The 21,964-nt window shown below is 38.5% G+C and overlaps 1 protein-coding gene across 2 annotated transcripts in view; it reads left to right on the top strand.

The window, feature by feature from the left end:
- LOC113963558 (cohesin subunit SA-2-like) overlaps positions 1-21,964 on the top strand; it is a 59,084-nt gene that overhangs the window by 20,612 nt on the left and 16,508 nt on the right. For both annotated transcript variants that reach the window (XM_027674795.1, XM_027674796.1), the window contains 11 exons: positions 4,130-4,228; positions 6,244-6,323; positions 14,143-14,250; positions 15,671-15,779; positions 16,589-16,706; positions 17,017-17,120; positions 17,564-17,656; positions 17,743-17,832; positions 18,852-19,055; positions 20,613-20,689; positions 21,030-21,117. In XM_027674795.1, the coding sequence (XP_027530596.1) occupies positions 4,130-4,228; positions 6,244-6,323; positions 14,143-14,250; positions 15,671-15,779; positions 16,589-16,706; positions 17,017-17,120; positions 17,564-17,656; positions 17,743-17,832; positions 18,852-19,055; positions 20,613-20,689; positions 21,030-21,117 (1,170 nt within the window). The remainder of the gene's footprint in view (positions 1-4,129; positions 4,229-6,243; positions 6,324-14,142; positions 14,251-15,670; positions 15,780-16,588; positions 16,707-17,016; positions 17,121-17,563; positions 17,657-17,742; positions 17,833-18,851; positions 19,056-20,612; positions 20,690-21,029; positions 21,118-21,964) is intronic.

Below are 21,964 nucleotides of genomic sequence, written 5' to 3'. Positions count from 1 at the left end.
TTTGTGTCAGTTTTGGGCAATGTTTGTGTTCTGTGAGTGAAGTTGTAGTTTGCCGCCAAGGCCAGGAGGGGCCGCACGAGGCCTCTTGCTTCCCTGCATCGTGCCGTTCCTCTAAAGTCGGCATTTGGGTTTTTAGGACAACAAATCTATCAAGGACTGTTGGATTTTTCCTGCATAAATTTTATCTGATCAGAATATCTTTTTAGTGTATGTTCAGTTTGGAGAATTCTCAAAATCATTTTTGAAGCTGATGATCTTCATTCGCAGTACTGTATAGTGAAAATTAACAACTGTTGTCTCTGAATAATACACGTAGTTCATCCAGTGCCATTTACTGGGAACTAGAAATGTTTTTTTTTTCTAAAGCTTTTTATCTGAAACCAAAGCACATGCAATAAGAATGAGATAAAGTGAGATGCCTACCATATATTACATTTGCCTGAGACTTGATAGTGTGCCACTACTGGTGGCTGCAGTGCTGGCAGTGCTTTGTGATTTGCAGCCACTGTCAAATTGCCTGATTTCAAAAGGAGAGCAGGGCATTTTTGGCATCAACAGGGGCAGTAGTGTTATATACATATGTATGTAATTTCCCACTACTTCTCCTTAATAAGCATTTCTATCCCATCTTGCTGGGGGTGGGCAGCAAGAAACTGCTAACTCCCAGAGCCAATTTTCTTTTAGTATATATCACAGAGAAGTTTGCCAAATAATTTAGGCCCCAGAGTGGAACAACCACAGAAGTATTCTAAGGGTGGGGGAAAACCTGGCAAGGATCATCTACAGTGCTGTAAATGGAGATTAAGTTCAGTTATTTGTGAGGCTTTAAAGGTGAGAGAGGAGGGGGAAGTAAGTATAAAATTAACATTTTTGTCTCCAGAGTCTTTTATTTGAAGATGATCAATGTCTTCTTCCCTATGAGATACCATTTTGCCATTATAATTTGATATTAAATATTATATTTTTACGTGAAAGGTTATTTTCTAGATGCAAGAAGATTCTTCAAAATCAGGGATAAGGTGCTCAAAATTGTATGTGAAGAGCTCTCTTTGCCCCAATAAGAGTTGTGGAACAGCATTATAAAGATATGCTTTCAAGTAGTTTATATTCATCTGCCAGAAATAATTTAACTTTTTATTTTTGAAGACGAAGGAACAGCTGATAATAAATCTGATAGTTGTTTGCAGTTGGACATTATATATAAGCCCAGTCACCTGCATTTATGAAACCTAGGCCCTTGACTTGTATTGAAAGGCTCTACTGTTCTTCCAAGGGAATATGTAGTACCTAAATCAGCATCCAGATCCAATTAAACCCATGCTGATTTGAGCAGCAGGTGTTGAAGGGAAGTGCTATGTAAAAAGTTCTGAGTTAAAGATAGAAAAATCAAGATAATGAAGAATAAGGATGGGAAAAGTGGAAGCAATCAGAAAGACAGAGAGGATGGAGAATAACACTTGGGATCTCCTACCGTGTTGGACTAGCTTTATCTGGAACTTCAGGGCAAGTTGTTGAAATTTTCTCATTAGACTGTGAAAAACACTCTAAGAAATCCCATGGAAACAGGAACTTTCTGTTGAAACGAACTTCTGTGTCTTGACTGTGGGATCCTCCTGGCAAATTTCAGGAAATTGAAAGCGTTTTTAGTTTTGCCTTCTGTCCAACATGGCTGTAGAAACTGATCCCATGGTTCTGGCTACTTCTGAAATACTTATTTCTTCAAATGGTTTTCTGCTCATATCTTTGTGCATATGCGTGGATTTTTTTTGTGGGGAGGGCAGTTTTTTAAATTGTTTTATTCAAAGGACAGGTGAAATGTTGTTGCTATTGAGGAATAATTCAGGAATGGATCTCCCCAGTTTATAACCTGGGGGGTGTTGAGGAGTAAAAAATGACTCAATGACTCTGTCAAACCATCCAACTTCCAGCCTGTATTTGTAAGGTTTATTGAGTGGCCCCATCTCTGTGATAGTGGTGGGGCTGAAATCTCATAACTGAATATGTCTAAGCAGTCCTGGAGCCCATGCAGAGCTCTCTGAGGTCAGAGCTGCCCACTACTTTGCTGCTGTTTTCTGCCAGTCTGTTTGCAGGTCAGGGTTGAAATATGCTGCAGTACAGCTGAGGGACAGTGTATGTGTTCAGAGTATTCTGAAAATGTGCTTACATAATTCGCCTTCACTCTGTCACAGCTTTGAAAGACTGAACAGGCAGGTATTTTGTCAAGGTTAGAATGATAAGTGTGGCGAGGAGATAAGGGTGTTTGTGTTTGCTAATATTAGTGTTGAAAGGAGCTGAAGGTAAGTAGCGAAATAGTTAATTCAAAATTAATCATTCAAAATTACTTCATGTCCTTCTAAAACTATGAGGAATGTTGAATCTGGAAAAGGGGAAGTGGTTGAGAAGGAGAAAATGTAGATGAAAAACATAGGAAAATAGCAGAGCTAGTCAGAGCAGAAGTAGTTATGTGTTTCTAGTTACTACAGTTAATTTTCTCAACACTTAAAAAGAAACATACACATAAAGGGTTATGACTGAGAGCTTTCAGGTGAGAACAGGATACCTTAGAAGGAAAATTGTATACTTTAATGTATTAAACTTTGTATCTGCAGATCTACACTTGAATGCCAGCTGACTGACAAATGACATTACTCACTGCATGCCAAGGGCTATATGACCATTCAGCAAACCATTGCAGACTTTTTTCCTTTTCTCCAAGCACAAATTCAGTCCCTATTCACAAGCAAAGCCTTGTGGAAAAAAACTGAGTGCAGCTGAAGCCAAGATTGCTGTACATTGACTGAGCTGAGTTCGTGCCAGTGTGCGGGGATGGGTACCAACTTGGGACTGTTTGTGAGTGAATTCTGTGCTGTGGAGCCTCTGTTGCTGTAGGAAGCAGCAGGTGTGGGCAATGGTCTCTTTCTCAGAGACTTCAAAGTTTAAGTAAAACATAGAATAAGTACTGCTGGTGTATTATGGGCAGATTAAAGAACGGTGTATGTTGTTACCTGTTGATCTTTCGGGTTATATTTCTAGCAAAAAGCAAAACTGTTAGGCATAGCCTTCTACTGGGTATCATCCTTGGCTTTCCATCTAAGCAGGTGAACAGGAACTTGTAGCAATGGATAGCCTATGTGTAGGTGGTCTCCTTTCTTGGATTTCCTTGATTATTCTTACTGCTATGTTAGCAAGAAGAATTAAGAAAGAAATATAAAGAGACTGATTCAAAGGCTGCAGTTCATTTAAGTGTCTCTGCTGATATCCTTAGCATTATAATTTTACAGAACATGGTGATTTTTCAATGTTGGATCTTAAAAATTACTTTCCTAATGCTATTTAAAACTTTGTCATTTGAAAGATGTAGCAATATGCATGAGATAATTTAAAAACTGGATAAGGAAAAGACTTCTTTTTGAGGCGTCCATGAAGCAACAGTACTAGTAATATGAAATAAAACCTTGCATGGATAAATATGTTTAGCCTAAATTAACTAATTAGGCCAAATTCAAAGCAGTCCTTTTCTTAGAATGCTTAAAATACAGTATTCAAGTGTAAAACAGAAATAGGGAGAAGGCATAACACAACTCTGTAAGAACCCACAATAACAAGCCAGTGTGTTTCTAGAGTGTGCCTCTTCCTCTGGGAATCCAGAGTAATCCAGAATTTCTTAGAGTCCTTGTCTGTGTCTAACAGTTGTCCAAGTCAACAGTTGAAAAAAAGCAAGCAAAGTCTGATGTATGGGAGAGTGCTGGTTGTATTAAGTAGGTCATCCATACTCTTGTCTTTGTATCTTTAACAGATGAATAGCACAATCCCTGTATCTTTTGCATTCTGTTACTTTTATTAACTGCAAGGTCTGTGAGAGTTTCTTTGACTCTTAGGGAGCCTAACTTTGATGTTACCTTTAAGTTTGTCTCACTGCAGGCTTCCTCTGTGTGTGTGAGAGAGAGACAAGTGTGTATACGCACAAACAAAATTGTACTGATATCACTAATAAAGAAGATGAGGCAGCATTTGGATAGCCTGCTGTAGGCACCACAAAGAACACTCTTATTTACATAATATAAATGCCAGTAGTGAATAACAAAGATACATGTTTTTTACTCTTAGCCTATTTGTCTTTGTCTTGTAGCAAGCTGAAGTGCGGTTGAAGTGTCTTCTGGGACTGCAGGGAATTTATAGCAGAAAAGAACTTGTTTCCAGGATGGATCTCTTTACTAGCAGATTCAAGGTAAATTACTGTTTGCTGTTTTTTTTAAGTCTAGGTCAGGTGTATACACAAGGTCAAATGTTTTGATCAGAGCTGATCTCCCCACTGTCTTGACTGACAGGAACTGCAGAAACAGCCTGGTTGACTGAGTGGATGAAGGGGTTTTGCAGGGATGTTTCCCTCTGTTTCTGTGGAATATTCCTTTTCACTTTAGTTCATGCACAAAATGGTGGTAGCATGCACTGTGGTCAGTTACCTCCACCATTCATCCAGAATGGCCCAAATTTTTTACAGGATCTTTGGCAGATGACAAAGAATTTCATATGCTGAAGGTCCCTTTCTTTGCTGCCCTGGATAATGGGTAGCCTTGTAGATACTGGACTGGCTGTCCATGTGTCACACTGATGTGGGAATGGTTCTCTCTTGATCTACCATGTCAGTATGAATCTTGAAGCAGGATCCCTTATCTCCTTTCTGATCAAGTCAGGTGATACACTGTAAGTTTGAGAGTTTGTTTTGTGGCTGCACTGACACTGTACACTGCCTTTATCATATTTCAACATCCTGACTCATTTAAGAAGTAAGACCTTTACTTTTTTTAATCCTGGCCTTGGTAATGATTTTGTCAGCTACTTTTATCCCAGTGGGGTTGGGCCTTTTCAGTATTTGAATAAGAAAGCTCAAGATGTGATTGATATCTCAGTCCTTCTGAATCAGTACATAATCAATGCCTGCATGTGGTGCTAATTTGTGTTCTTTTTGCAAAGGTGCAGGGCTTCTCTGTATATCAGAGCAGTTGCTAATAGTGAAAAATACCTATAGCACATCCTCAAAGAACAAGAAATAGATTAATATTGCTATCTTAAGAATAAATTATTCAGACTGAAGCTTGTCTGTCTAAGATTGACCCCTGATTTAAATGATTATGTGGTAGTCCTTTATCTTTCTGTCTGCTGTAAGCTGTGTAACCACAGGATTGGTATTCAATAAAGACTGATGAAATAGCTCCAGTCTGTCTGTACTGCAAACTCCCTCTGTGTGGAGGATGCAATGTAAATGGATCATTGCAAACTCCATCCCTCAATCAAAAAAACTCCACCCAAACACAACTCCTTCCCCTCTAAGTGAAAGAAACCCAAACAGCTACAGGCAACATACAAGTTTCAAAGTTTAAATCATGCTTTCTGAGTGATGGGAAGTGCAATCATATAACCATCAATCCATTTCCTGCAAGAGGGAGTTTCACATGTTCTCTCTGTTAACCTTGAGTGTTCAAACTCAGGATTTGTGCATTTAACACACCTTGCAACTGGATTGTGAGAAAAAGGAATGTGCAAAGTAAAATGAATCTAGAGATTTATGTTAAATGAGAAAGCTGTTAGTCCCCAGTCAAGGAAGTCTAAAGGTTTAATATATCTTAAAGATATAGGTCACACTGAGATGTGCAAGTTCTTGGTTACACGGGACAGGAAAATTTCCAGTTTTCTGAGATGTTTGCATGTGTACCAAGTTACAATAGTGTGCATTTTGGAGGTCAGGAATATTGCTGCTATTCCAGGAGGTGCCTTTATGACTTAAGTCCTAATTATCTTTGCAGCAAGGCACTGGCTTCTGTAATGTGTAGGTACAAGCATTTCACTGTTGATGGGAGAAACTGATTATATAATGCTTGTAATTTGAAGCTTACCTTCATTTAACATGCTGAAGTGCCAATAGTAACATCTTAGAAACAAGTTGTCAGTCACTTTTAATTTGTAGACTGTAGTTGATTTCTTGTGAATGCATACATTACATCTATAAAAAATATCATATTACTGCATGATTAATTCAGTTAAAAAATTAACATGCTGTTAATTTTCAGGGGCTGGGGAACTACTTGGTAGTAATCAAGTTGCCTTATGTCTCTTAGGAAATAGCTGCCGAAATAAAAATAAATCTCTGCTGTACTAGCGTAGATGATCTAGCTGTAGCAAAAATACGTGTTTATTGAGAACAAACCATGTTACATCTTTTTATTGTCATTTTACATCCATTAGGATCGAATTGTGTCCATGCCTCTGGACAAGGACCATGAAGTAGCAGTTCAAGCCATGAAACTCTTGATGCTTATGTCACAGTAAATAATTTCTTTTTTAATTTACTGTATTGTTTTAATGGCAACAAGATGTAGATACAATCCTGATGAGTCTTCCTGTAATCAGTTACCTGTTGGGAAACAGTTGCTTCTGGCAGGATACGAGTTACAGATAAGCTGCCCAAGATGTGACATTTTCTTTCTGTGGGAAATACCAATGTTAAGAAAGCCCTTGTGCTGAGATTCAATCTGAAAACTACATTTTTATATCTTTACACTTCATCTTGAAAGGAAATGCCACATTTTCATTTTGGCTTTTCTCAAATAGAGCATCTGCCTCTCTTGGAGGAAGTTCCCCCTGAATATGGGGTCCCCACCCCATCTTCTGTCCTAGGGTTTCCAGGCCTTGACCAGAAGCTCGGAGAACTCTGCCAGCTTCCCTGTCTCTGCACCTAATGCAGGAGGCCTTGAGCTTTGAGGCTGTTGCTAGAATTTGGACTTTCAGATTCTTGACTCCATGGCAGAGAATCTGGGAGCCATTGAGCCCACAGCAGACTGACCAGCAGGAAATGAGCAAGTGTATGATAATTGTTTTTGCTGAAGTTAAAAACTAACAGAAAATTTGTTTTCTTGGGAAATCTACCTCCCAGCCATAGATTTGGTAGGATAATGGCAAGCTGGAAGTGTGGGGAAAAATTAGACAGAAGTATAAGAATCTTATTCTGATATATCCTTGAACAGCATGTTTATTTTAGACATGGCTTTATTTGCAAAACGTGGAGAGTAAATTCTCTGTCCCTCTTTTTCAAAGCAAAATGTGAATAAAACCCTCACTCCCATTTCATTGGTAATACAGTTGAGATGTTGGAAGTCAGTGTCTCTTCTGTCTCTGAGTGTAAGTTGGATTCAGCTGATGCAGATGCTTAACTTCCATGTACAGCATGACACATTGTCCATTAGCCTTGTGAGATTTGCTTCTCCATTTAAGACAGAAGTATTAGTCGTTGATAGCTCAGCATGTAAACCTTAATGGGCCAATTAATATGGTGTTGCAGGTATTTACATTAAATTTCAAATACATTTGTATGTTGAAGTGCTGCTTTATAGTCTACTATCTCACTTCTCACTCTACTAGTTTGAGTGGCATTTCTCCAGTCCCCCTTCAACAGGCACATCAGAGCAGCATATGACGCTGTGAACACAATACGCTTTTCTGAAGGCAGGGCCGTTGTTTGGGCCTCACTGGTAGTAGCTGTGGTTACATTGTTTCTGTGTTCACAATGTCCATTTTTACATCCCTTGGTTCCCTGTGGTGTGCTGTTGGAACAAAGCACAATGCTGTGTCCATGTGTAATGTGTCCCTGTGCTAGGAAGAGCAACTCACCATTGTTGAAGTACAAAGATTCCAAACACCACTTAGGGCTGCTCTTGTTCTGTATCTGAACTAACAAGAGCTATATTGGCACTGCAGCTGTTTATCATCTCTGGCTTTATTATAAGAGATCATATTCTCATTAATGCAAGCTGCAGCTATAAAAGTTTGATCAATGTTTCTTTTTTTCTGAAACATTTTTTTCCTAATTTTGCTTAAATATGATTTTCAGTGTGAATAAATGCCTTCTGAAGTTTTCTGAATGACATTTTTCCATCATGAAATGTAGTTTCCATAAGTAAAATTAATACATTTTGAAATAGTTTCTAATTAGGCTGTGTAGAGGCCTAGCAAATACATTCTTTTCTTTCTTTTTGCTCATCTGTTGCATAGCCATCCTCCTGTCTTCCACTGTACCCCCCAGTTACTCTGAGCCCTGTTGATTTGGCTTAATTATTGAAGTGATGGAAGTGGGAACTGGGGGCTCAGTAAGCAAATTCAATGACAGCTCTTCTCTTTGGTAAGACTAGTACTGACCAGTCTGTAAAACCTGTGTGAAGAGAATGCAGACAATATAGACAGTCACATGTAGAGGCTTCTTAATATAAGTCTGCATCAAGATGCTTTTCTAGCAGGGGAAAACTGATGCCTTAGTTCCTACAATAGTGGCAGAAACGACTTGCTACTGGCATTGCAGAAGCAAAGACGTTCAGAGCTATTGTGTTTCAAATAGGTGTGTCTCATAGCTCAAACCCAGTATCTGGATATTGAGCAGTAATGCTGCTTGATACATGCAGTAAAGCATGAAATGGGGTTGGGGACAGCAACTCCCTTGCCTTAGAAGGGAGAATGGAATAATAAATGACAACTTGTATAAATGGCATGTCTACTAGTATGCATTGATGTAATTAAATTTTTTGCCACTTCTGGCATGCTGTATTGGCTTCTCTTGTGAATGACTCATTTTTGTCATTTGCAAATTTGGCAAGTGTATTCTAGTGGCCCAACTTGCATTTTCAGTGAGATGTGAGAGACCTTTCAGATCAAGTTTCTATTTTTAAAGCTACTGGCAAAAATCTCTACCTGATAAATTCCCTATATTCGATTTGGAATCATTAAAAAAAATGATTGGAACCATTTAAAAAAAATAATATAATGTTAACTGGTCAGGTATTGACCTCTAGAACATGTCTTTAATCTTGGAACAAATATTTTGTTGTTTTATGATGAGAATCGGCAAGAAACAAGGCCAGAAATAGCTTTTTCCCCCTATTAGTCCACTGGGTGCTTTTTCCTGGGGAAAATTTACTATGTCAGTAACTTGCTTTTACTGGCTTCCATAATTGTCTTTTGGGTGAGTATAGTGGCAAGACCTCATCACCAATTAACTGTTTTTATGATGTTTCACAATTGCAGCAGAGCTGTGCTCCGTGTATGTTGGTAACAGGTTTCAGCATCTCTTAACCATTCCTTCATTCCAGTCCTGTGGAATATACTTTGACTACTCTGTGTACTACTGGCCCATAAAATTACTATGCTGACCTTTACATTCTCTCTTGCTATCTACAGAGGCAGTGGAAACACTGATCTTTTCAACTCACTTATATGTATTACATTATTAAAAAATATTCCCAGCGCTGATTCAAAACCCTCTTGCTATGCATAAACTTGTGTTTTTTTTCAAATCCATATTTGTATTTTCTTCTTGTCTATCTCTGTAAGCTGAGATTTTTTTTTTTCTTCTTGTTTGTTGCATGTTGTTTCAATTGAATGCCATGTCTTTGGACTAGTAGATTTCTATTTTTTTTTGGGCTAGAGGATTTCTGTATTTACAAAGCATGATGCGATCCCAAAACTGAAATGAGCATATGAGGTTTAGCATAACAGAAATTATTAATGGTACTGAATTATGCATAATTGTTAGCATTAATGTTGCAAAGAATCTGACAGGGAATAGAACTAGAAAGGAAATAAAGAGGGAGAAAATATGAGTGACAGTGAGAGACCATGGAATGTTACTGAAAACATTGCCTTTTAGGAGGCAAATTAGGTTAGTGTGTCTACTGCTAGACAATTCTGTTAATTTTTGTGTGCTTAATTATCTAAAAGAGTAGAGGGATTTTGGAAAAGAGCAGCAAAAGTAATTAGGTAGATGTATGGGGGAAGGTTACAAGTGGTACGGGTAGGAGCACAAATCTACAATTAGCTTGAATATGTAAATAGCACAGGGGAAAATGACTTTGTATTACATTAGTTAAATGTAACTAGAAATTAAACTGAGTTTTAAATGCAGAACACATTGGTCTGTCACAGCATAATCACAGTGTATTGCAACAGGCTGATCCTATTGTAAAGTGATGGGAAAGGACTACTATTATATTGTAGTACCAACCATGTTATCACTTTGCTGGTTACCAGTGTGTCCTGAAATACCTGCAATGACAGCAGGGGAGTGAGAATGAGATAACAGAACAAATCAGCCAATTTTTCTGCTTAAAATTTTATTGCAGATATTAGAACAGCTTCAACATGTATTTTTTGGTTGATAGTGCTCAGTTCACAAATACTGTTTTTACGATGTATTGTCAGATTTGGATATTTAACTTGACTTAATTTTAAATTGCCAGTGTCCCCATAATGTGTACCAGATCTTTCCCTGCACAGCCTTTAAAAACACAGAGTAGGGTGGCAAAACTCTGAAAAGTGCATCACGTGTGTTTTTATTTTACTGTTGTGATTTTAATGGTTATTCTTTATATAAGCAACAGTGCTGCCCAAGTCAGGAAACTCCAGCAGTTGTGCCTCTTGCAAAATGAAACAAAAGGCAGCAGATATGAAATCTTTCAGCTGGTGCCATATGCAGAACAAAAGCAGGCTGTGATCTCCCTGTAGAGTATCCCAACTTCTTCTTTGTGACATGTTCACGCTGAAGTGCAGAGAAAATGGTATGTCATGACATTGGTATGTGGAAGGCCATGCCTGTTTATTTTTAGGCACCTAAACACTTGCAGGAACTTCTGGCTTAACCTTTATATGTTGCTTGGCCTTCTGAGGGCTGTAAATTTGCAGCAGAGTTATTGCTGTATTTGAAGTATTCTTTGAACAGCTTGTGTATGTAAAAAAGAAAGGCACCCATTTACTGTGGTAGCATTAGTGCGGGTGGTAGCAGATGTAGTCGAGTGCCGCTACTTCCAGAGACTAGTAAAATGCCTAAACACTCATGTGTATGGAAGTTATGAATATAAACCTCATTGTATCACAGAGAGTAGTGACTGAACAGTATGTGAAAAGTAGTAGTACACACAGGTATTCCTTCTCATTCAAGAAAGAAAAAGAGAAAAGGTGCTCAAGTGGTGTCGTCAGTGTCTGTGAGTCAGTGCTGCAAAGAAAATGGATTCTTCTCCCCACCTTTGCTTCTGTTCCATTAGGGTTGCTTCCTTTGCAGCCAGAGCTATTGCATTTGACCTACACGTCTTGAGGAAATAACACTACTGTAGATTAACGTAAATGGGACAAATTCCTAACCTCTTAGAAGACAAAGTCAAAACCAAGGAGGTTGGGATTTCAGAAGTCACAGAATGGCTGAAGTTAGAAGAGTCATCTGGTCCAAACTCCTACTCAAGCAGGGCCACCAGGAGCATATTGCTCATGGCTACATCCAGATGGCTTTTGAGTATCTCTGACAGTGGAGACTCCACAACCTCCCTGGGCAGCCTGTGCCAGTGCTCTGTCACCCTCACAATAAAAACTTGTTTCCTGATGTTCAGAGGGAGCCTCCTGTGTTCAAATTTGTGCCTGTTGCTTCTGGTCCTGGGCACCACTGAGCAGAGCCTGGCTCCATCTTCTTTACTCCCTCCATCAGGTATTTACACATATTGATAAAATTCACCTCAGCTTTCTTTTCTGAAACCTCAACAGTCTCATGTCCCTCAGCCTTTCCTCATAGGAGAGATGCTCCAATCCCTTGATCATCTTTGTGGCCCTTCATTGGTCTCTCTCCAGTATGTCTCTTTTACTGGGGAGCCCAGCACTGGACCTAGCAATACGGGTGTGGCCTCACCGGTGCTGAGGGTAAGGATCACATCCCCAAACCTGCTGGTAACACTCTTAATGCAGGCTCGGATACCATTCACCTGGTTTTCATCAAGAGCACATTGGTGGCTCATGTTCAACTTGGTGTCCACTAGGACTGCCAGGTCCTTTCCTAAGGATAGAAAATTTCTGTGGAAAGACAGTTACATTGGTACTGTAAAGGCAGAGTCCTCAATTTCTGCCCAGAGAGATGGCAGGCACATTGCTGAGCTCTTTGAGCTATCTGAACAATTTAGGCAAGGAATTCTTTTAAAATAGAGACGTTCAAATATTGCATTCACTGTTTCCATAAATATGCTAAGAAGAGAAAACCTGAAATATAAAGAATATAAAAATTCAAATATAAAAAATGGGTACATTTGTCTGGCATGTTCGTACAGGAAATTTAAGCATAGGAAAGAAGTTTTTCATTGTGGGAGTGGTCCAATACTGAATCAAGTTGCCACAGATGTGGAGTCTCTGACTTCGTAGGTATTCAAAACCTGATTGGATACAACCCTCATCAACTTGCTCTGGCTGATCCTCTTCTGAGCAGGGGGTTGGACTAGGTGATCTGTAGAGGTGCTGTCCATCCTCAGCTGGTCTGTGATCTGTGTTGGCTCAATCTAGATCACAGTATATTTGTATAGAAATTTCTTCTTTTCCAAGCTGTCCACAGTTTAAAAAAAAAAATATAGAGAGAAAATGGCAAAGACATCCTCATGGAAATCAGTGCTTTAAAAGAGTTAAATAATAGATTGACATTGAAAAGAATGAAAGAAATGTTGTCAGACTGCTAGTTTATTTCTGTAAATTCCCCATAACCTTTTAATATAAAGACTTGATATATATTTTTATTGCTGTAAGCGCTCTTTGTTGTCATTCTTTGTTTTACTCTCGCTTGTTAAACTTGTAGAGGTTTAATACATTTGATCATTCATAGGTTCACAGGACACACCAATGCTTATTCATATACTCTAATGCACCATTTTAGCTCTTTCAATTTCTTACTGTTTAACATTAATAAACACATTTTTACTCATTTCCCCAGTTTTGTAGATGGTTGAATGAGTAGCATAAATATTTTCCTTTATGTGATTTCATGAAGTGTATACTCAGAATACTTTCTATATGTCCTATTACTGCAAATATATGCTGAAGGGAATTTCATGTTCAAGGAGTCCACCAAAACCTGCCTGAAGTATGTAAGGGAGCTTTTCTTTTTGGTTGAGGGCAAGCATTATCCTGTAATATTGATCCATCAGTTCTAGAGACATACCATTAGCACTTTTATTTGAAGACCTTTTTAATGGGTGCTCCAGTGATACTCTCACCTAATGTGAGCTCACATTTTTTTCAGTCAGGTTGAAGGATGTTTTCGGGCTTTGTGACTTGTAAGGATGCTAAGGGATGAAATGGGTTGGAGACAAATGGGAAAGTGTAGGAAGGACTGCTGATTGTTTTTAGACATCAATCCTAGCAAATGAAGAGCATGAATCCTCAGTTGTAAAGGGGGTATTGGACTACAGCTGTAGTTGGTTTTGAACTGTTACTACTTGAGAATTGAATGCAGTGATAAATAAAACCCCTTTCCTCTCACCTGGGTGTAGTAAGTGTAAGGATCTCATATGTTGCTCTTTCATTCTCTGAAGTAGCTTAATCCAATATTGCTGTGACCGTAAGAAGCAGGTACTTTGAAACTGTAATCCTTGCTTTGGGCTTCACTCCTCTGGTATCTCTTTGTCAGGTTATTCAGCCTTGATGCTTCAGTTTCTTTTTTATAAAAGTTTGAAATTAATACCTTTTCTACCTCATAGAGTGTTCTAGGTTTACTAGTTGGCATGTGGTATTCTCAAGATGTGTAGCTGAATGAAAAAATTTGTGACATTTCAATGTTTATGTTTGCGCAGAGAGGTCACAGTCATAAGCATGCTCTCAAGAATGTTTTGATTTTTTTTTACATGTGTCTCTGTACAAGCCTAGTGTAATAGAATATAGGTTTTAAAATACTGTAATAATTTAAAAATAATTTGTACTGCAAAATGAAGGCTTCTTATTTTTTCTTATGTTCTATGGTGAACATCTGAGCACAAAGGCATGATTTTCCTGTTTTATTACTATTGGTCTTTTTACTGTGACCCCTGATCAACTGTAATTATGCTTTAAATTAATGTTCCTGTCTGTGCAGTGGGCCTGATTTGTCCTGGCTTGCACAGACCTCTGTTTCTATACACAGTGAATAAAAGAAAGCTGCCAATTTTGTTTGAGAGCATTTTTAGAAATGCCCTACAAAAATGTAGCTATGTAAACAAGTGACATGGCTATGGAGAATCAGGTCTAGTAAAAGCTGGACATAGCATTCATACTATTCTTTGCAGATAAACCTGAACTATAACTTCCGTTGTTATTTTTGCCTAGGAACTGTGAGGATGTGTTATCAGCTGAAGACTGTGAAATGTTATACCAGTTTGTTTATACCACACACCGTCCACTTGCAGTAGCAGCTGGGGAATTCCTTTATAAAAGGTATCTCTGCCTGCCTACTTCTTGCATGTTCTCATTTGTTTTGGAATTAAGGTGGATTTATTTAAGGGGGACATTAAGCATTCATTTTACTGCTGAAAGTGCTGAATCAGAAGAAAAAAGCTGTCTGGGGATAATTGCATGTTTCCGTGCACAGCCCTGGCACAATAGCATGAGAAAAGCAGCAAGACTAACATGGAGAATATGAAACTACTGACTGATCCACAAATGCCATATTATGTTGAGAGCATGCCCTCTTTCTTTCCACTTTCTTTTCTTGTTGCTTTGCTTCTTACAAGCTAATCTGTCACCTGACATCTGTGGTTTTCCATAGCTTTGGTGATTAATCACAAAAATGGCCTCCTCTTCTCCCTTTGGAAGTTGCCTTATACTTTGAATAATGAGAGAGGCAGCAGATTAAAAAGCCCTCCCAATTTTCTGTCAGGTTAATGAAGTACAGGGTTTATCTTCCCCAGGAGTAACTCTTACAAATGGGCAACAATGGTTGCGTGAAATGAATGGAGTTGGTGAGCTAAAGGAGAAGAGATAAATATTCTGTCTCTTCAACTGAGAGAAATAATTTTGCCTTACAAAAAGGATTTAAAAAAAATATTTTGGCAAGAATTTTGTGGGGAAAAATTCAGAAATAATAATTGTGTTTCCACACATGCAGAATCCCCTCCTAGTTGTCTTTTCCTATCTAGCTGAATTGTTGACATTCTTGAGTTTGTGGAACCAAGTCCAACAGAAAGACAAATGAAGATAAATTTCTGTTTTGACAAGTCTGGTGTCACACCTGCTAGACTTAGTATTTTGTGTTGGTCCTAATATTCTCTCATAAATCAGATGTTTTTCATCTCATAACTCTGCTGCTTTTTATCATCAAAGTGATTTGCCCTAATAACTTTACTTTTTCTACCCAACTGACCAGTGCAGTTTGGTTACCTTGACCCTGTAAACCTCATCCTTGTGTTTGTTTGCCCAGTTCTTCTCTCCGGCACTTATACTAGTATAGAAATGTTCATTCTAGTGTCATAGAGGTGTTAGCGACACTCTCCTTTCCCCTGGTCATACTGTTAAAAGTTTTAGTGTAAATGCCCCTTTTCAAGCATGAGCAAATGCCTGCCTTGTTATATGATCAGTTCTGTGGAGTCTGCATCTATTGTCCAGAAAGTTGGCAGGGTACCTGTGAAATTATCAGAAATAGTCTCTGCATCCACAAGGATAGCAGATCTCCCGTAACGGAAAACTATCTACTCTCTTTTCCTTTCATCTGGTAAAAAAGTCTAATATTATTTGGGGTAAATAAGTAGACACTTAGGAGGAATACAGTTCTTGAGATCTTGACAGAATTAGTGTTACATTGCCAAATGAGTATAAGGAGAATGTGGCAGAACTGGACTGACTTGTTTTCTGTTGGCAGGCTGCTTATTCCTGAGGGAGGTGAAGAAGTTCAGCCCAAAGGAGGACGAGAGTTTGGGGCAACTACTGACCAGTTGAAAAGATTAATACACTTTTTCCTGGACAGTGAGGTGAGGAGAATAGACCCTGCAGTAAGCATTTGAAATCCAGCGTTGCATATTAAATTAAGTATTGGCTTCCTTTTGAAAGCAGTTTCTGGTGGTGAGCTCTGAAATGTTTGGTGTTTGGAATGTTTTTGCTCTCTAGGTTAAGTTTTTAATTAAGACATTTCTGTTCTGTATTAGAACTAATTTACAACTATGCTAATGGAGAGACTCAGTGCTGAAGCAGTTTCTGAAAACAACCTGAAAGACCAATGCCACTGAGTGAGGGTTTTTTGATCTTTGTCCATGTCTTTCTGCAGATGTGTATGCCTTGTTGTACCATGGCTTCGTACTCCATTTAAAGTTTTATCAGCTTACGTGCTGTACTTCACTATTTAGCTTTTGCAGTGGTGCAGGCCTGTATCTGGCCAAAGTGTCTCAGGCAGAGCAGTTTTGAATCTTTCTGCAAAGAATTTCATAGATAACTCATTTCTAGTCCTATGACTGGGTTTTTAGGTGTTATGATCAGCAATATAAGAGCAATACAGAAGCTAGTTTTAAGGAGATTATTTAAATTACAAAGGAAAGGTATCCTAGAAAGAGAAAATATTTTTTCCTGCTTTTCCTGCTTTTTTTTCCCCACTTTCCTTCTTTGTATCAGATTGAAGACATGTTTAAATATTGATTAGCCTCAAACAAAATATGTTAGAATACTCTGTGTGAATATATGTGTGAATGACAAAGCTTTGTCATTGGAAAAAGGGAGAGGAACATATGAAACTGTATTTCTTTTATTGATGTGTTTGCTTCTATAAGCTTATGTTTTTAATCCCTAGCTACACAAACACGTTGCATACCTTATAGACAGCTTATGGGACTGGGCAGGCAAATTTCTGAAGGACTGGGAGTGCATGACAACTCTTCTATTAAAAAATGCTCAAGAAGATGGAGAAGGTGGGTAAGCAGAGAGCTTTGTTGTTTCTGAATGAATCTCTCCATACTGTTTTTTGAACCTTGCCTTAGCTAGTTTAGGATCATTTCATATTGCTGTACCATTTGATACCAAATTGTGGTCCCCAAGTGTCATAAAAGCAGATGCAACACAATGCACTGCCAATGTAATATTTATATCAACATATTTATATTATTCAGTATTCTGTATTTATGTAGTGTTAGTTTAGAAACAATTGCTCAGATAAATGAGTAGGCTGCTGCTTCATCCTAATTTTTATTTTCTGTGATGCTGAGACTGATTTACTTACAGCGCTGAGCGATGCTGAGGAAAGTGCTCTCATTGAAATTATCCTCGCAACGGTTAGAGAAGCAGCTGAAGGTCATCCTCCAGTGGGCAGAGGTGCAGCCAAAAAAGTCAGTGCATCTTAGTCTTATTTATTCTCATGTAATCACATTCTCTTTGCCTTATGTTATTTGCCAGATAGCATGTTCCTAGTTGGAGATATATCTTAGGAAATAAAATGGCATATTTTTGTCAAATGACGCAGTGTCTTTTGACCTCTAGATCTTATTAGAAGTGGATGTTGAAGGACATGAGCATTAGAGGAAAGCCACTTGAAGCTTGTTATTGACAAATGATGAGCATTTTATCCATGAGATATAGCTGTACAACGATTTGCATCTATTTTAAGGTTAACAAAAAAAAAATATAGCGTCTGGTTTTCTCCATGGAAAAGTATCTTTATCTTAGCTTGATATTCTTGAGACAATGCCATATGAGTTAACCTTGGGTTACATGTAAAATTCTACTCAAAACTCAGAGATTTTATAATTGAAACAAAATGGTTTATTTGCAGATTCTGTCAGTAAAAGAGAAGAAAATACAATTGGAAGATTGTACCAAAATTACTGAACACTTTATTATGGTGCTTCCTCAGCTCTTGGCAAAGGTAACTAACAGCTGCTCTGTGAATGCATGTTAAATATTTCATTAAAATTCCTGCAGTATACTCATATCCTGTTTTTTTCTCTGCAGTATTCAACAGATGCACAAAAAGTGGCAAGTCTTCTGCAGATTCCTCAGTATTATGATTTAGATGTTTACAGTACAGGACATCAAGAGAAGGTGAATAGCAATTGGGGTGATTGGTTCATGTGGAATGTACTAAATTTATGTGACAATGTCGAGAGTTTAGTGGGATTCGGAACAAGTAGGAGATGGTTGAAATACAAAGAAATGTCTCATACTGTAGGGGAAATGGTCTTATTCAGGCTTTAGTTTTTTATTTGGGACTGTCAAAGAAAAGCCATAGTGCTTGCCAGTTCTGATATGCTGTGACTGGCCCTGGTGGGTAATGGTTTGTGGTTTTGTGTGGTAGGCCCGGCCCTGGGTTTTTTCATTGCTGGGTGGAGAGAGGGTGGCTTAATGCTGTGTGTCTAAGTTGGTGTCTCCCAGGAGTTTACTATAGAATAGATTTCATTCTCCTTGAAGGCTGACTCCCAGCTGCTGGGGGATGACAGTAACTGAAAGATAAGAATGGAGATAGTATATCTGCTGATGGGAAAGGCATGGTCAGAAATGGATAGATGAAATCTTTGAAATAGCTTAATGTATTCTTAAGCAGGAATGTTTACAGGGAGGTAATGTTAGGCAAACACGCCTAGGTTAATTTCAGCACAAAACGTTAACTGGAAGAGAGAGAGTCGGCGGAACAGCAGAAATTACCTCCTCTCCCCGGGAGTGAAGACCCCAGTTGCTGACATGATCTGAAACATTCTCCATCCTCCACTGCTGAGGGAGACAACTTTCATTGTTTGGAGACACACCTGTTCTTTGGAAAGGCATATTTTATTCCCTGCCTTTTTCTTCATGTAGTGTTAAACACGTATTGCTGAAGTAGCATATAAAGCAGTTGCTTCATTCTTTAGGAAGATCTAGAGACATAATAATGAAAAAGAACTATAAACACAGAAAAAAAAAGTTGTATCCTCTAATCCTGCCCCTCTGCTCCTTAGACTGGCATTTGGTTATAAGACTGCATCTTGGTTATATGACTTACAGGGATATATGGGCTTAGTGAAATGATTTAAAGCATAAGTGTATTTCTGTACAATTTACCTACAATACCCTTTTATTACCTGCAGCATTTGGACGCTTTGCTGAGAGAGGTAAAAGACATTGTGGCCAAACACTCTGACATGTCTGTCCTCGAGGCTTCCTCCAGAACTTATTATATCCTCTGCAGTGAAGAAATTGCCATTTTTAGCCAGGTGGATTGTGCTCGAACTCAACTGATAGATGAGTTGATGGAACAGCTTAACCAGCTACTAGATTGCTTCTGGCAAAAGGTGAGTGTGACTCACTGTGGAGGTAACCAGACTGTTTCACTATGAAAAAAAAAAGGAAGGCAAAAAAATAAAGGGGGTTGTGGAACTATTCTCTGCCTGCTGTTTCTGTTTGAAGGGAGCAGAACTTTGAAAGATGGGTTTGCACCTCTGGAAAGATTGGTTGTTCATATTTTATTGAAGCAGATATATTTTTGCAGGAATAGAGTGAGGAAAATTATAAACAAGGTAGTCCACACCAGCAACAGGGCATTTTATGTCTTTTGGCAAGCTTTTATTGGACACTGCTATTGTAAATTGTGTCAAGCCAAAAAATCCCCTAACCTCAGATTGGAACTATTTTGTTGATCTGTGTCAGTGTGGGATAATGTGTACTTAGGAGAAACAAAATAAGTTCCAGACCAAATATTCTGGGCCTAAGCTCTATAGTTGCTTTGTAATTACTCTAGTACTGTGCCAAAGAAACTATGGCAAGATCAGCTACTAAGTGCTGTGTATCTATAGTGATGAGACTGTTCCCAAAAAGGTATGTTTCTGTACTTCTATATATTTGACTGTACATAAGATGCCCTTTGTGCTGTCACTTTGGCTGTATGGGGGACAAAAGAGTAAACGGCAGTCTGTAGTGCAGATTTCATAGCTTTGGGGGTCTTTGAAATAATGACTTTCCCCTTGAAGGAGGACTGCAGAGTCTCCCTCAAAGTTTTTCATTAGGTCTAAAAAGCAGAAACAGCTGTTGGTGATATGAATAGCTTGCTGGCTGAACTGAACAACAGAAGCCTGCAGCTGATCTGATCAACTGTGCCGTCATGAACAGGTGTCATGCCATGGTATGAGAGTTAACACTGGCAGGTTTTTATTGGACACTGGGATATTGTAAAATGTGTCAAGCCAAAAAATCCCCTAACCTCAGATTGGATTAATTTTATTGGCCTTAAATAGAGATCTATGTCAATGTGGTAGAATGTGTACTTATGAGAAACAAGATAAGTGCTAGACCAGGGATTCTTCAACTCCCCCGTTGTGTGATCCATATCTAAATAAAGAGATTTTTCTCCTGGAACCCCTCCCTTCTAATTCCTGGTTGTATATATCGTCCCCCAGAATCACGTAGTAAACTTGTGGAAACTACAGCAATTGCATCTATGGGAAAGTATTTCATATATTTTTAGCTATCTTTGAATGTGATCTGGCAGCTGGAAGCAAGGAAGGTCAGCACCATGTGAACAGTTAGCTTTCTAGAGATCCTTAACAACTGTGTGAAGGACCATGTTAACCTGATTGCTAGTTTTTACTCTGTGTTAGCAATACTGCAGTCTAGAGAGGCTGCCATGGGGTTATTAATGACAGAGATGTTTCCTTATAGAAAATTTCTGTGCAGTTCTATTGTTTTCTTTTTACTGTAGAGGAAGACATGAGTAGGGTGGTTAAAGGTGAAGGTACTGGGGAGGGCTGGAGGAGAGTGATTCAAGCATATGGGTTGGTTGGGAAGAGAACATAGTAATGCCCTTTCCTTTCTCTGGCTAATTGCTTTGTCTTTCCCAAACTTTCATGATTTAGGAAGGAGAATTTTGTATGGATGCAGGAGCAATTTCCTGGATGAACTCTGCTTTGAGAAGAGTAGCAGCTTTTCATAAGTGAGATGTTTATTTACACAATTTACATTCCCATATACCTAAAATGTTGACCTTACACATGCAAATTGAGAATTGCTTTTTGGTTTTGATAGGGTTTTTTGCATAGGAATGAAATGCTCTGTTTTTGCAAAGAGAAGTCCAATGTTGAGTTGCGAACACTCAAGGTTGCAGTGTTAGACCATGAAAACTTACTTTTCCACCCTTATAAGTAATATTTAGTTGTTTAATTTTATTGTTCTACATCATCTGAAGTCAAAAATAGGATACATTTAACCTGTTTGATCAGGTGAGACTTCATTTCTTGCTTAGTGTATCATTATAATTACTTTTTCACTTACAGTGCCCATGATCTCACCAAGTGGAATCTGTATGACAAGACTTTAAGGTTCCTGGTGTTTGAAATGGAACATGGGAGTTTGCCTGTTCTGGTGAGTTGTTAATATTTAGCAGTGAAAGAGGTTTTTCTTGATGAAAGCACAAAAAAATAGAAAATATTAAATAATCTTATATATCAATGTCCTATGAGGCAGGAAGATACTGTTTCCATTTCTCAATCTGGGACACTGAGGCTGTCTTTGGTATAACATTATTGTAATCTGTAAATTCATGCCTTTATATTAATTTATTTTGGAGATTGTCCAGAACTGTGATAATCATCTGGCATCTGGATTGATCTTTTGTCATGTTCAGTACTTCCAATGATTGCGCTGTTTCATTTTCAGTACATAGGAAATTGTTGGGACTGTGAGGACCCCTTTTTAGATTGCATGTAACCAGAAATTGGAATACTTTGGACCTGTTGCTTACATGTTGACTCTTGGTGTAATGGTTTGTAATTACCAATTGTCTTAACTGCAGCCTTTTGGTTATCTGATTGCCTCAACTCAAGCATTGTCTGTGCCAAGATGGAGTTCTATATTCTAGGATTACAAGGTGAAATACTCTAGGAGTTCTCTCCCTGTTTTCAGGAGAGAAATGGAAGATTTTTTTGGGAAAAGGTGAAATTTAGTTGAGTAGAGAGAGCCTGTAGCCATTAGGTAGGGTGGGTTCCTTTAGATGGTGCATAGGAGCACCAAGATTTGGCTTCTGCTCAGAATTGCCCTCTGGAGTAGTCCTGCCTTTCATCAAAGACTGCAGAGAAATCATGAGAACCTAAGCTGAAGTTAGCCTCTGTGAACACACTTTTGGTACGTGGGTTACTTTCCCTTGAACTCATAAAGATGTCAAAGAAGTTCTGCAGAAGCAGCACCTTAGTAATGAAGTTTCCAGGGGGCA

This window comes from Neopelma chrysocephalum, unplaced genomic scaffold (assembly GCF_003984885.1).
Source record: "Neopelma chrysocephalum unplaced genomic scaffold, ASM398488v2 Primary Assembly neopelma1_25, whole genome shotgun sequence".
NCBI lineage: Eukaryota > Metazoa > Chordata > Aves > Passeriformes > Pipridae > Neopelma > Neopelma chrysocephalum.
The sequence above is the reverse complement of the archived record's forward strand: the minus strand, read 5'-3'. Positions and strand labels throughout refer to the sequence as shown.